This window comes from Ictalurus furcatus, chromosome 8 (genome assembly GCF_023375685.1).
Source record: "Ictalurus furcatus strain D&B chromosome 8, Billie_1.0, whole genome shotgun sequence".
NCBI lineage: Eukaryota > Metazoa > Chordata > Actinopteri > Siluriformes > Ictaluridae > Ictalurus > Ictalurus furcatus.
In genome coordinates this window covers 21694324-21707500 of record NC_071262.1, presented here as the reverse complement: position 1 = coordinate 21707500, position 13177 = coordinate 21694324, and the positions used below count along the sequence as shown (strand labels likewise).

The following is a 13177-nucleotide window of genomic DNA, read 5'->3' as shown; positions in this document are numbered from 1 at the left end:
CTCTTTTACCTGTCCCTCTGCATGCTTCCATGGTCTGTAGATGAGGTCCACGGGGAAGACCTCCATTCCGAGGCCTCTTTGAATACCATACACTACAATCTGCAGCCCTTTACTGTCCCGGATCATGAAGCCTGCATGGTCCAGCTCATAAGTGACCTCTTTGAAATTCAGATTGGGGTTCTGACAGAGAACAGAGCCAGCGATTAATAAAAACCACCTATGAATATTTGAAGAGTAGATTTCACCCTTAAACTTAATTGTTTGCACAAAAGGGCAGCGAACAGGGCTTACCAGCTCTTTAACGACGTCAATCAGAACTTCTACATTCCAGGTGTGGGGTTGAGAGCCATCACTTTTGTCTTTCCCGTCGCTCCAGATGCCGCTGCCCGGAGCCGAGATGGACTGCGGCGAGAACAGGTGATGAGTAACAATCAAAACGCCACAGGTTCCGTTACATGCTGTAGCGAGAAGGTTAACAACACTACCTGTAGTGCGATTCCATCAGAAAGGCCGGAGTGAGTGCGAGCCATCATGCCCAGCACTCTGGCCACCTGGCTGGCCGTCACCTCACGGACTCCATACTGCAGGATTATGTTCCTACATTCATCAACACTGAACACACACGCAAACACGTTACACCTTCAGCCACGGCACAGAGCACACACAGGGCTGCTCGATTATATCATAATTATTTTGGTCAATATTGAGTTTATGATTATTAAACACGATTACTCACTGACTTTAGAAACCATGTTAAACAGTAAACAAACGTACATACACGCACATGCATGTACACTCAAATAACGTAAAAAATAAATAAACTGGATCACTACGGAGCACGTCACATGACTCATTTCGGCAAATCGGGTCAGCAGAAATGAGCTTTAAACTTCCTTAGCCAATGAAATTCTGTCTCCTGGTTTAAATCAGCCTGTAGTTTCTCACTATTAGTGAGCTCTAGAGAGGAAATTAGCGTATTTAAACCAGCAGTCATGACGCTAGAGGAAATAAGCTTTCTAACGATTCCAAACGTTATTTCTTTTTGTTCCACATCAGACTCCACGAAACCAAATTGTTTCCAAATGGCTGAAACGGTTTGATCTTTCTTGTCGACCAAAGGCTCTCTTTCGGTCATCTTGGTTCAAGCTGAACTAAAAATGCTGCAGTCTGCCAGGGAACGAGTTTGGCCTTTTAGGGAGGGGCGAAAGCGCACAAAGCACTGTAAAGAAAAATGGCAAAATGGAATGCATCACAATAATTGTTTTGTCTTGACTAACTCGTTTTCATAATCGTCTGAGGCCATAACTGAAAATTCGATTCATCGCACAGGCCCAAGCACACCAATAGGTGGACTTGTTACAGTCGAGTTAAATCACCTTGCACAAAAGCCATAGCCAACTTCTTGCATAAACTCTGCGAGGGAACTCTCCATCATGGTCTTGGCTAACTCTCCAGAGTCTGGCAGGATTCTGTCCATGAGAATGTCACGTTTCTCAGGGTACAGTAGTGGTGCGAGCACCACAGGGCAGCGCTCCTGCGGGAAATCTGAAACACAACAGTGGCGCACAATTTCAGCAAAGCGCAAAATGCTCGATGCTTAAGGAATAAAACCTGAAAACCAGGAAGTGCATGTACCTCTGCACAGTGTTTTCAGGAAGGCGTCAATCTGTTCTTGCCCGACTCCGCTGGTGCCTTTCTGCCCAAAGAGGAGGTGCGAGAGCAGCAGATGCAGAGCCTCTATGGCAATGTCCTGGAAGCCACCTTCCTGACTCCCTCCAAGGTCGGCGTCCACGTACGAGCGCAGGAGGTCCGGAAGCTTCTGCTTCACAAACTGAGCCGCTACAATATACCATGGGGAGGCGATTACAGTACAAGACAAAAGCAACATGCAATTAAAGTTCTTTCACATATATGCAATATTTAAAAGTTATTAAAACTACTACTACAAATGAAACGACAGAACACCTACCAAACCCTCGTAGGTCTGCGTTACTCGAGTTCAGAAGAGCGAGGCCAAAGATCACCTGATCCAACACAGAACACATCATTCAGCATGCTCAAGATCAGAAATCTGCTTTGAAATGAGTCGTTTATATTATAGCTCAAATCGGTATGCCTATAAAAGCTTCTTACCTCCTGAACCTTGCTTAATTTGAGAACTTTACTGAGTTGAGGGAACAAATGTGGCGATGGCTTCAAACTCTGAGAATCATGAAAAGAGAAAGGAAAATATCCGTGACCAGGTCAGATCAGTGTGCTAGGTAACGCTTGACTAGAGCTGCGTCTTGAAAGAGGGACACGCCTACCTTCTGATAATGCAGGGGATTGTCAATGGCGTAGCAGAGAGTTGAGATAAAATTTGGCTTTGTGATAAGGGACACACACTCCTGGATCAGAAACTGTGTCTGAAGACAAACAGGCAAAAAAAAACAAACAAAAAAAACGGTGTATGAGATTCAAGACAGGAAGTTTGCACACTAGTGACATGGTTTTTGGGTTAGAGCCTAGTGAAGTAGCTATCATTTAATTAATTAAATTACATAATGCAGATCAAGGATATACACAATTGCTGAATACCTGACAGTAAAATAGAAGTGTTAAAAAAATAATTAAATAATAAAGTTTCCATTCAGTTTGTAATTACAAAAATCTTTAGAACATCAATTTAAAAATAAATAAATACATAAAACCATGCAATACCCACGACATCTCAAAAGGTTGAGAAGTCCTATTGCTCAGGCCTAGTATTTTCACATTAGTCCCGATTTTCAAAGCGCTTCAAAACGCAAAAAAGTTCTGAAACAAGAACTTGTACGAATATAACTGCCTGCTGAAGGCTAAAAATAGAGCAAGAGGGATCCTGCCTAATCTGGCAACACTAAACAAGTCACTGATGAGACAATACTCCCTGCAGAATCCTTTTTTAAAACCACCGTGTCGGACTTCTTCAAATCTTTATTTTAACATTTTAAATTTCATTTTCTTTTGGCCGAATTCTGAACGTTCGAAACTTCGCCACATCTCACGAAAAAATTACGAGGAAGAAACAAAAATCTGACACGAATGTATTAATAGAAAGTTTGCAGAAATATTCACACAAAACAGGCTGGAATGAGATTTGGAATTTGAGACAAAAAGGAGGAGGAAAAAAAACAACCACAAAAATCGCAAAACACTAAACAAAAAAGGTTACCTGGTGGAAATCTTTACCACTGCTTTTACCATCGCCACTGAAATCCACATGGGAAAAGAGACAGCGTAGTAGATGTCTGTCTGCCTCAGGGCCGTGACGATTCACAATCTGAGAGTGTGTGAGAGAGAGAGAGAAAGAAAGAGGGAGAAAGAGTTCCTCATCCTATATTCATCACAGTATGAACAATTCATTTTATTTATATCCTGGTATATAAAACCTTCCAGAAGTGAAACTGTCCTGCTTTAAAACAGCAAGTGTGAAGAAATAAGCTTCAATCAAATGAATCCGAATTTGATTAACAGTTTCATGCTAATCATACTTCTTAAAGTGAACTTTTTAAAGTCTAAGCAATGCAAGGATAACTGTTTATGCAATGCAATGCAAGCAATGCTGGTAACCAGTTAGTTATCCGGTCAGCCTTAACGCAAGTGGTTACGTACACATGTTGTACGTTAGCGGTTTTCAAAGAGCGACCTGCGGTATTTATTTATTCATTTACAGAGATGGAAGTCACAACCCACCATTATCGAACACTTTATATTTATTACCGAGCTTAGTGTTTAATTAAACAGATTTAATCCAAACAGCAGAAACAAAGAAGTCAGCCTATAAATAATGTCCACTACAATCTAATGTGCCCAAAAAAGAGAACAGTTCAGGAATAAAAAGCTCAGTGGAAATAAACGATATGATATAAATCTGTACTCGAGTGCTCCGTGGAATTTATTGTTCAGTTAAAGAGGTCCCGGGACACGTTCTGTCACATGCGATTTTAATCGTTCCAGCCACGGCTTTACAAAACCTTGCGCTTAAGCTCACGCATAAACCGTGTCAGGGAGACAGATTCGTTTCTACATTAACACGATCACTGACTACAATCGACATATGGAGATCGTCTAATACCTCTAAGATAACAAAGAGAAAATCAATTTCCCCCCACCTCGTATCCATAGCGGGTTATGCACGTTATAAACATGTCTGAGGACGCCTTTCGACACAGCTGCTGTTTAGGTCGTTAATTTGTGTTCTGTAATTTTTGCAATTTAATTTCACTTGTGTTATATTACGCTCTCGTGCACACGCAGCATTACGTGGTACACTGTGCATGTACTGCTCTGTAACCCTCCGCTCTGGTGGTACAAAGTGCACTGAGAACGAAGATTTAGGGTAAGACCCAAGTGCCATGTTCCACATTTTGCCTTAGCTAGTGCTCAGTATGCATCTCTTAACATTACTACTGAGGCGTTTGATTCACGTATCGCAACCGAGAGGGGCAAGAACTACATTTACAAAAATATTTGTGTCTCTCTACAGGCACTTTCAGTAGCACAGTCACTACTGAAATAAAGTGAGATTCGGTGTGATTTTTGTATTCACTTCATGGAGGAGAGAGAGAGATAAAGAGAAAAAAAAAAAAGGTTGCAATAAGCCACTGATCAGGGTGTGCATCAAAAAACTCACATGCTGTATTTCTTGCTGGCTGGCTCTGTAGTTTTTCTTGGTTAAATTGTCCACCAGGTAGCTGATTTGAGACAAAGCCAGCGAGAGCGAGTCAAGATTCATTGCTGGTCGGGGCGGAAGCTGGCGGCCGAGCCCGGCGCAAAATCACCATTATTCCCCTTTAGTCACTTCAGTGATGGGTTACTTCTGCTCCCCTCCCCCCCCACTGGTGTCAAAGTGTCCGTGCGTTCCAGAAAGGTCCGTCTTGGTGGGTCGTAATTCGGCGTGCGGTCTCTCAGCGCGAGTGCGGGTTAGACATCTAGACGGGTTTGAAAGGGGGAGAAAGAAGAACATGAATACAAAACAAGAAGCTGAAAGGACTTCAAACTGTAGCATCTGTTTAGAGTAAGTTAAAAGATTAGACAATAAAACACAACACTAAGTATACCTACTGAATGGAACGCTACACCCAAGTTTAGATGAACTTATCCCACAGTGCTTTTATTTCCTGCCACAACACTAAAGCAGATTTAAAAAAAAAAAAAGTTGCAACAGGAAGTCATATCAATTTTACACTGTAACTCATTAGAAAAAGGAAAGAAAAAAAAAAGATGCAACAAACCACACATGAAATGTTCCGATATCTACTTGGACAAAACATGACTGTTTTTCTACTCCAAAACGTAGAAGTTCTTACTAGCAGGTTAACGAACTCCCCCATAGGATGCCTATACACACGAGATTAATCAGACATTTATACAACATAATCCTAATATTACAACCTGATTCTACACAAAATGACACGAATGCACAAGTGTACTTAAACTTAAGTAAGGCGCTAGGTAGAACGATAAGTCACGTTGTGAATACGCTTTTTTTCCCGTAACAACGCACCAAAACACCAACAACAAATAACTAAAGCATAAAGATTACACAATATTGTATTACAGCCTATTTTATTTATTGTTTTGGTTGCGTGGTTGTAGTTTATTCATGTTTCATTTATTTAGGATTTGACATTCCAATTCCTGAACATTCTCAAGAATTAAAAGTTCATTGCTCTAGGGTGTACTTGAATGATTATGCGGTTTTATTTATTTATACATATATACACACACATATACATCTCAGTGGCATAAAATGGTATTAAAATGACTAACTGTTTATTGCAATTAATTCATGCGTTTAAAGAAAGTTATGTTCTGCCTTGTATCATCAACCAGCGTGCGCCAAAAACAATCTCACAGAACCACACACATCCTTCAAAGTAAGGTTGAGGTAAGTATATTTTTTTCTGAGATATTGTATTTGTAGCCATCCCGTGAGTTTTGGTCACTCTATGCAGTCTTCCTGTTGGTCGATTTAAGACTAGTGAAATATCTGGGACACAGCCATAACGCCGTAATCAGCTCTCTCAACAAACTGGACCTCACCACATGCGTTCTAGGACCACTAATCTGAGCTCAAGACCAAAAACAACTTTGTCACTGGCTTTAGAGGACATTGGGATCAGCCGTCACATCTCAGTATCGATTAGGGATGCTTCAATAACGATACTGGAAATGGTGTCCAACACCGTGTTCATTTACTTGTAGAAAGTACTTCATGACGCCAGCCTAGTGTACGCAGTCACGCTAATGACCAGAGATGACCACGATCGGGGTCTTTTATGACAAATTTCGCGATTACAGACAGTGACTCAGACTCCAAATAGTTGTCCATGAAAATATCAAGAGGAGGAATTCCAACATCTTCCTACAAAACAGGAAACTGGATAAAACATCTTTGAAGCATTTAAAGAGTGTCTTTAATAAAGAGGGAGAGCGCGAGGATGGCCAAACCGAGAGTGGGGTACCTGTGAACATGAGGAACGCGAGCACTAACACGTGCACTTCCTGTCTTCTCCTCGAGGGCAACACCTTACGGTCATTTTTAATAACCACGACTCCTAAAACTGCACTGCGTACTTGAGCCCTATTCGGACCGGATTCGTTCGTTAGCAGGAACGTCTGTAGCGATTTCTACGTGTCTCCTCTGCGATAAAATTACCAGCGTGGGAGAGAGTTTCGAGCAGGTTGCATTTTCTACCTACCCGAATGTTTGTGCTACGTGCGTCATGTGACCCAGCATCCAAGCTGTCAAAGAGGTACTGGAGAAGAAGATGGAGACCCTGGCGCTTATTTCACTTTGGAGCGAACCAAAGCTCGAGCTACAATTTGAAAACAATACGTAATCACAAACTATACCAGAAGCTTCTGTTTTTTGTTTTGATACCATTTAATATCCGAGAGAGGGTCACTGACTACTTTTACATGGACAGAAATAATCTAATTATTGACTTTATTCTGAATAAGATCATATTGTGATTAAGGTGTTTACATGAGTCGCTTTTAAAATACTCCTTTCATGTCCCCGTTTAACATGTTATAGAACATAGATCGATTAACACCACACGTCATTACGTCCCCACGCCAAGCCGTTCCCTCCAGAATTTCACGCATCAACATACAGTTGGTCTTAGTTATGGTACCGTATACAGTTTTGGGTGTTTCTTTTTTAATTTTACGAAAGCTTCAAGTGCAGTTGATTACTAGTCATGCTATACGTGCAAATAGATGACTGCTAGAAGCTGCGGGCTGCATCCGAAACCACGTACTCACCTACTATATAGAAAGTAAGCACTCAGTTTCGGACGCAGCCGTGCTCTGTTGTTTACAGTTAAACGGTTGAGCACTGCCGTGTTTGTCCTGTCGCAAAATGCGGTCAAAACACCCACACGACGTTAATAGTGTGATTAAGGTGTGTACATGTCTGTAATGCACTTCAATAATGTGACTAAAACAGGAATACTCCACATCTTAATTCGATTTGTGTTTACTTCGAGTATGACTTTAGTCCGATTAGGGTAATTAGAAACCGCTGTTTACATGGTAGTTTCTTAAACAGAGTATCGTCTTAATATCGGATTATTGTTGTCCATGTAAACGTACTGACGTACACGAGCCATGGAACTAAATTCACCAAGTAAAAGCAGTCAAATGTCTTTCTCCCCCTTCAATCACAAAACAAACACATTGTGATTATGGTTCTTTTGAACTTGCTGATCATTTGCATCATCCTGTGGTCATTTTAGTGCTTTCCAGATGTGAGGAGACGCATTACAGACTTCCACCTGATTAATTAATCCAGTCCGAATAGGGCAGAGGTCACTCATCTGCTACATCAACAAATACCAGAAAAATAGTATCAATACATCTCTAATAATGATAAACTCCTAGTAGTTCATCTAAATTGATCATAAATGGAAAAGAAACCCTGAACATTTGTTGGGTCAATAAGTTTTAAACGTTGATGCCTAGGCATAGCTCCAGTTATACCTGGTCACAAAAACACACCTGAAATAACACAAACTGACAAACACACGCGACAATCATGTGCGAAAATTAATAAAATCCGGATAGGAAAAAAATACATAAACGTGCCGTAAAATTTTAGGTTTGTGTAGTGGGTGGGAAATAAAGAAAAACGTTAAAGCGAACATTAGTGAAGTCTATTGTTCAGAGCTAGCCTGCTAGCTAACTCAGCTTACCTTAGTTACAAGCAGCTTTAGCCAAGTTAGCTAGCAGGCTAAGGCCAGGTGGCTGAGCTAAATATTAACATTAATCTATTCAACTTCGGTTTTGTCTAATATTAAACATTAAACTTGACACACGAAGTGAGGAACAGCAACGCAGTGTACTTTAGTTAGATATCTGTAGGGAATATTAAAGTTTAAAAAAATATGTATAAACGTAGTATAGCTAGTTAGCTAGACAGGCTAGCGTTTGGGCCTACTCCACTGACAAGCAAAGGGAACCAAGTGCTAAAAAAAAAACACCACCACATTTAAAAAAAAAAAAAAATTACAATGTCGCGCCATCTTGTGATAGACGCTTTTCTATGTTTAAAAAAAATATATACTGAACCTGCTCCTACAGTGCTAACTCTGGCTATGCTATGCTATGCTATACAGGAAGCTAAGCTACACGCTATGCTCGCGCGAGACAGCTAGCTTTAGCAGAGCACTGCTGCCATGAGCTAACGTTAACGTAAGGTACTGAAAATGTTTGACAAGACAGCTCGAACACACAAATTACCTCCAAATCATACAAAATTACGGGTTGGTGATCATTTTCTCTCCAAGATTTCTCGTCTCCGAAAAAAAATCTCGACAGGTTTTTTTTATTATTATTATTATTTTTAAAAAAGGTCGGGGTTTTTTTAGCCTCCTCCAGTTTCTGTTTGATTTTTCAAAAATAAAATGGCGTCTGTGTCAGAGACTCGCGCGTACCCGAGTGCAGCAGTCCTCTTATGCGCGTGCCCAAGCGCCGTGACACAGCAACCTATCAAATGATACGTTCGCTAACCCGAAATCCCCCCCCCCCTCCTGCGCGCGCACACACGCACACGGCGCTGCGAACTTGCTAATTGGCTAAAATAAGTGAATGAATGAACGAATGAATTAATTAATTAATGTGTAAATAAACAAATACATACATACATACTACTAATACCACTACCAATAATAATAATAATAACAATCTGTTTGGGCCACATTTTGATTTGCACCGTTTTTTGATGAAAACCTTTGAAACATTTTATTTTTCAAACATTCTACAATTGTCGTTGATTTTAAAACGTTTAAAAGTTACGAGTATAAAGATTAAAAGGCTAAAAGTTTCTAATGTATAAAGGTAAAAATTTAAATAGGTTAAAATTGCATACAGCTTTAAAACTGTCACAATAGTATCCTAGCTGCTTTCTAGGGTGTTGCTAGGTGGTTGCTATGCTATCCCACTTGGTTGCTTGGTGGTTCCTATCATATTCCTGTTGGTTGCTAGGGTGTTGCTAGGTGGTTCCTATCATATTTCTGTTGGTTGCTAGGGTGTTGCTAGGTGGTTCCTATCATAGTCCTGTTGGGTGCGATTGTGTTGGTAGGTGGTTTCTATGCTAACATCCAAGGGTGTTGCTAGGTGGTTAAATGGCGTACTTATATAGCGCTTTTATCCAAAGCGCTTTACACTGTGTCTCATTCACTCATTCACACACACACTCACACACCACTCGTTTAGCTAACTTGCCATCGGGAGCAACTTGGGGATCAGTATCTTGCCCAAGGACACTTCGGCATGTGGAGTCATGTGGGAATCGAACCACCAACCCTACAATTAGTGGACAACCCACTCTACCACCTGAACCACAGCTGCCCATGATTGCTATGCTATCCCAGCTGGTCATATCATAGAAGGTTGCTAATGATATTCCAGTTGGTTGCTATGGTAGTGGGCAGTGGTAGCTTGACGGTTAAGGCTCCGGGTTACTGATCGGAAGGTCGGGGGGTCAAAGCCCTTAACCCTCTCTGCTCCAGAGGTGTGAAGAAAAAATTATTTCACTGTGCTGTAATGTATATGTGACCAATTAAGACTCATCATTATTGCTAGGGTATAGCTATGTGGGTACTATGCTAACCCAGTTGGTTACTAGGGCAATACTAGATGCTTGCTATAATATTCCAGTTAGTTGCTAGAGTGTTGCTAGGTGGTTCCAATCATATTCCAGTTGGCCGCTAGAGGATTACTATGCTAATCTAGTTAGATTCTAGGGTGTTACTAGGTGGTTCCTATCATATTCCAGTTGGTTACTAAAGCGTTGTTAAGTGGTTGCTATGCTCACCCAGTTGGTTGCTAGGGTGTTGTTTTGGTGGTTGCTATCATATTTCAGTTGGTTACTAGGCTGCTATTAAGTCATTGCAAAGCTAACTGTTGGTTGCTAGGATGTTGCTAGGTGGCCGTTATGGTGTTTCTAGGAGGGTTCTACATGATCCCAGATGGTTGCTAGATTGTAGCTAGGTGGTTGCTATATATAAAAGTAATAAAAAGATCTAGTATAAAAAGATCTGGTCTGGGCCGCTGTGTATCCGGAGTCTATCCCGGGAACATGGCGCATGAGACAGAAATTCACCCTGGACATGAGGTCGGTCCACTGCAGGGCACCAAACAGACCAGGGCTCTACAGTGTGACCATTTCACTCGCATTTGCAACTGAAATGTACTTTGTGCAACTGTGAATAAATATTTAGTTGCACCGGTGCATGTGACCTGTTCGGAGTTGTATAATACAATCAGAATAAAAACTACAGGAAGTCCAAAATGCATCTACACCGCGCAACAGTTACTTTCCTACTGTTTTTCATCTCCTCAGTCAAACAAACAAGTGTGTAGATACTGCAAAGAAGCCATTCTGATGACAAGAGTAACACTGTACATCATCTGCCTTCTTCAACTTGCCGATCTCACAAGCCGCAATATTTTACTGATCACACAAAATGACCTGAACCTGCGACTGTGACGTGCTTGTGTAGACACAGCGGTGTTGGGCAGAGTAAATTAATAATAATGCTAATGCTACGTGGGTATTAATTCAAACTTCTTTATTAAATAATTCCTCACCAATCATAATTAAGAGTCGCAACTGTTCAGTCTGTAAACATACAGTACACTGCTGCTCTCCTTCACTCTCTTCACTAAGTCTAATAGACAGCGCATTCACTTCATTCAAACTCACGGTTGCCAGATATTACCAGAAATATGTTTAGTTATATTTTGATTTAAGTCCCCCAAAAACACAATATCAGCAGCCATGGCAACACTGTACTGGGGAACCCATCTAAAACTGATCAACAAAAAATGAATAAAATGTAAAGACAGAAAATGTGCTTAGTGATAAATAAATCATTTAATATAAAAAAATTGATATTATTACAACTTCATAAAATATAAATAAAATGAGAAATGAAATAATGTTTAATTATGGGTTTATTATTATTATTATTATTATTATTCTGTTTGTTTATGGGTTGCATTTAATATCAGTTTGACATTATGCTTATTAGGCTATTTGCTTAGAAGCTATTTGCTTTCTTTTTCCTAATATGGATCATGTTCGTGTTCGTCTACTTTTAATTAGGACTCTTTACTGTTTAAGATATTTAAAAATAATTTTTTATGCTTGTTTATTTATCAATTAACCAACAGTATTTGTGTCATTGCTATTATTTTAATTAAATTAACAGTGACCATGAGCAGAGAGCTTACATTTAACTTTTTATGACAGACCTCCTGATTAAAGCGTAAACAAAAAAAAAAGATTGGTATCTGGATCGGTATCGGTTGATCAAGATGACAAGAAATCGGTATCGGCTGTAAAAAATCCTGATCGGTGCATCCCTAATGAACACCATTAAACTAAAGCGCTCTGCATCTGATGGGTAAATGAACTCACCCAATCACATCCTATATGAGATTATTCAGATATATACACAATAAACACTGAGGAGTTTGAGAACTGACTCCAGCCCAGAACCATGACCGTGGAAAATGTCTTATAATGTAGCTTTAAATATATTTAAGAGGAGCAGACTTCAAACACTGAACATTGAGGTTTTTTTTGTATTTGTTTATAAGGTGGAACAGGTTAACGGTTGTTTTTTTTTTGCATACAGCCTGTAATGTTAACTGAAAATATTAAATTTAGTTTATCAGAAGGTAAATTAATTTGTCATGGCTCACACTATGTTCCTAAATTCTGTCATAATTGACAAGCTCAAGTTTTCTCATGCCAACTTGTGCGTTATATTGTGGCACATTCACATTACCGTCTCTAAAAAACAAAACAAAAAACAAAACAACTAAACTTCAACCATGCTCCTAAATTTTTCTAATTAGAAGCACAAGTGCTCCTAAAATAAATTGTTACTGTAGAGCCCTGCACACATTCACACACTCATACACACCTAAGAGCAGTTCATCTTAGCCAATTCACCTACTAAGCACATTTTTTGGGAGGTGGGAGAAAACCAGAGAACCCGGAGGAAACCCAGACGGATATGAGGAGAAACATGAGAAACTCCACACAGACTGTAACCACAGATCTCAGGATTCAGGATGGGATCGGGGATCATTCCTCATACAAAATGTGACATCTGGTAACAATGCTATCTTTTGTACACATTTCATTCATTACTTCACATCATTAAAAAAAAAAAATATATATATATAAAAATACAAGCAAAACGGAGATATTTACACATACTCAGCAGGTGTATCCCAGGCAACGTGTGTATGCGTGTTGTAAAGTGGATCCTTAAATGTAAATGTCATCATCAATATTTGAGTGCCATCTTCTGTATTGTTGAGATTGCAACATTAAAATTGATACCACAGAGCTATTGAATTCCCAACTCTGTTTGGTCAGGTGTTGATTAATTTTCTATAACAGCAGGTTTACAAGAATGCTTTCGTTTTACAACCCCAATGTGTAAAATGTAAATAAAAATAGCATGCAATGATTTGCAAATCTCATAAACTCATGTTATTCACAATAGAACCTAGAAAACATATCAAATGTTTAAACTGAGGAAATGTACCATTTTAAGAAAAAAAAGGTCATTTTGAATTTCATCTTTATGTAGGGGAACAGTTTTTTTTTTTTAGATCCTCAGAGAGT

The 13177-nt window shown here is 39.7% G+C and overlaps 1 protein-coding gene across 4 annotated transcripts in view; it reads right to left on the bottom strand.

The window, feature by feature from the left end:
* Positions 1–8998, bottom strand: part of cnot1 (CCR4-NOT transcription complex, subunit 1) — a 30990-nt gene extending 21992 nt beyond the window's left edge. For 2 of the 4 annotated variants that reach the window (XM_053631449.1, XM_053631450.1), the window contains exons 1-11: positions 8770–8998; positions 4655–4952; positions 3194–3301; positions 2307–2405; positions 2134–2202; positions 1970–2024; positions 1636–1839; positions 1377–1545; positions 486–612; positions 292–402; positions 10–180 (exon numbers count right to left, since the gene is read on the bottom strand). In XM_053631449.1, coding sequence (XP_053487424.1) covers positions 10–180; positions 292–402; positions 486–612; positions 1377–1545; positions 1636–1839; positions 1970–2024; positions 2134–2202; positions 2307–2405; positions 3194–3301; positions 4655–4756 — 1215 coding nt within the window. In that variant the 5' untranslated portion in view covers positions 4757–4952; positions 8770–8998. The other 2 variants (XM_053631447.1, XM_053631448.1) reach the window with 2 other exon arrangements.
* Positions 8999–13177: the final 4179 nt, after the last annotated feature.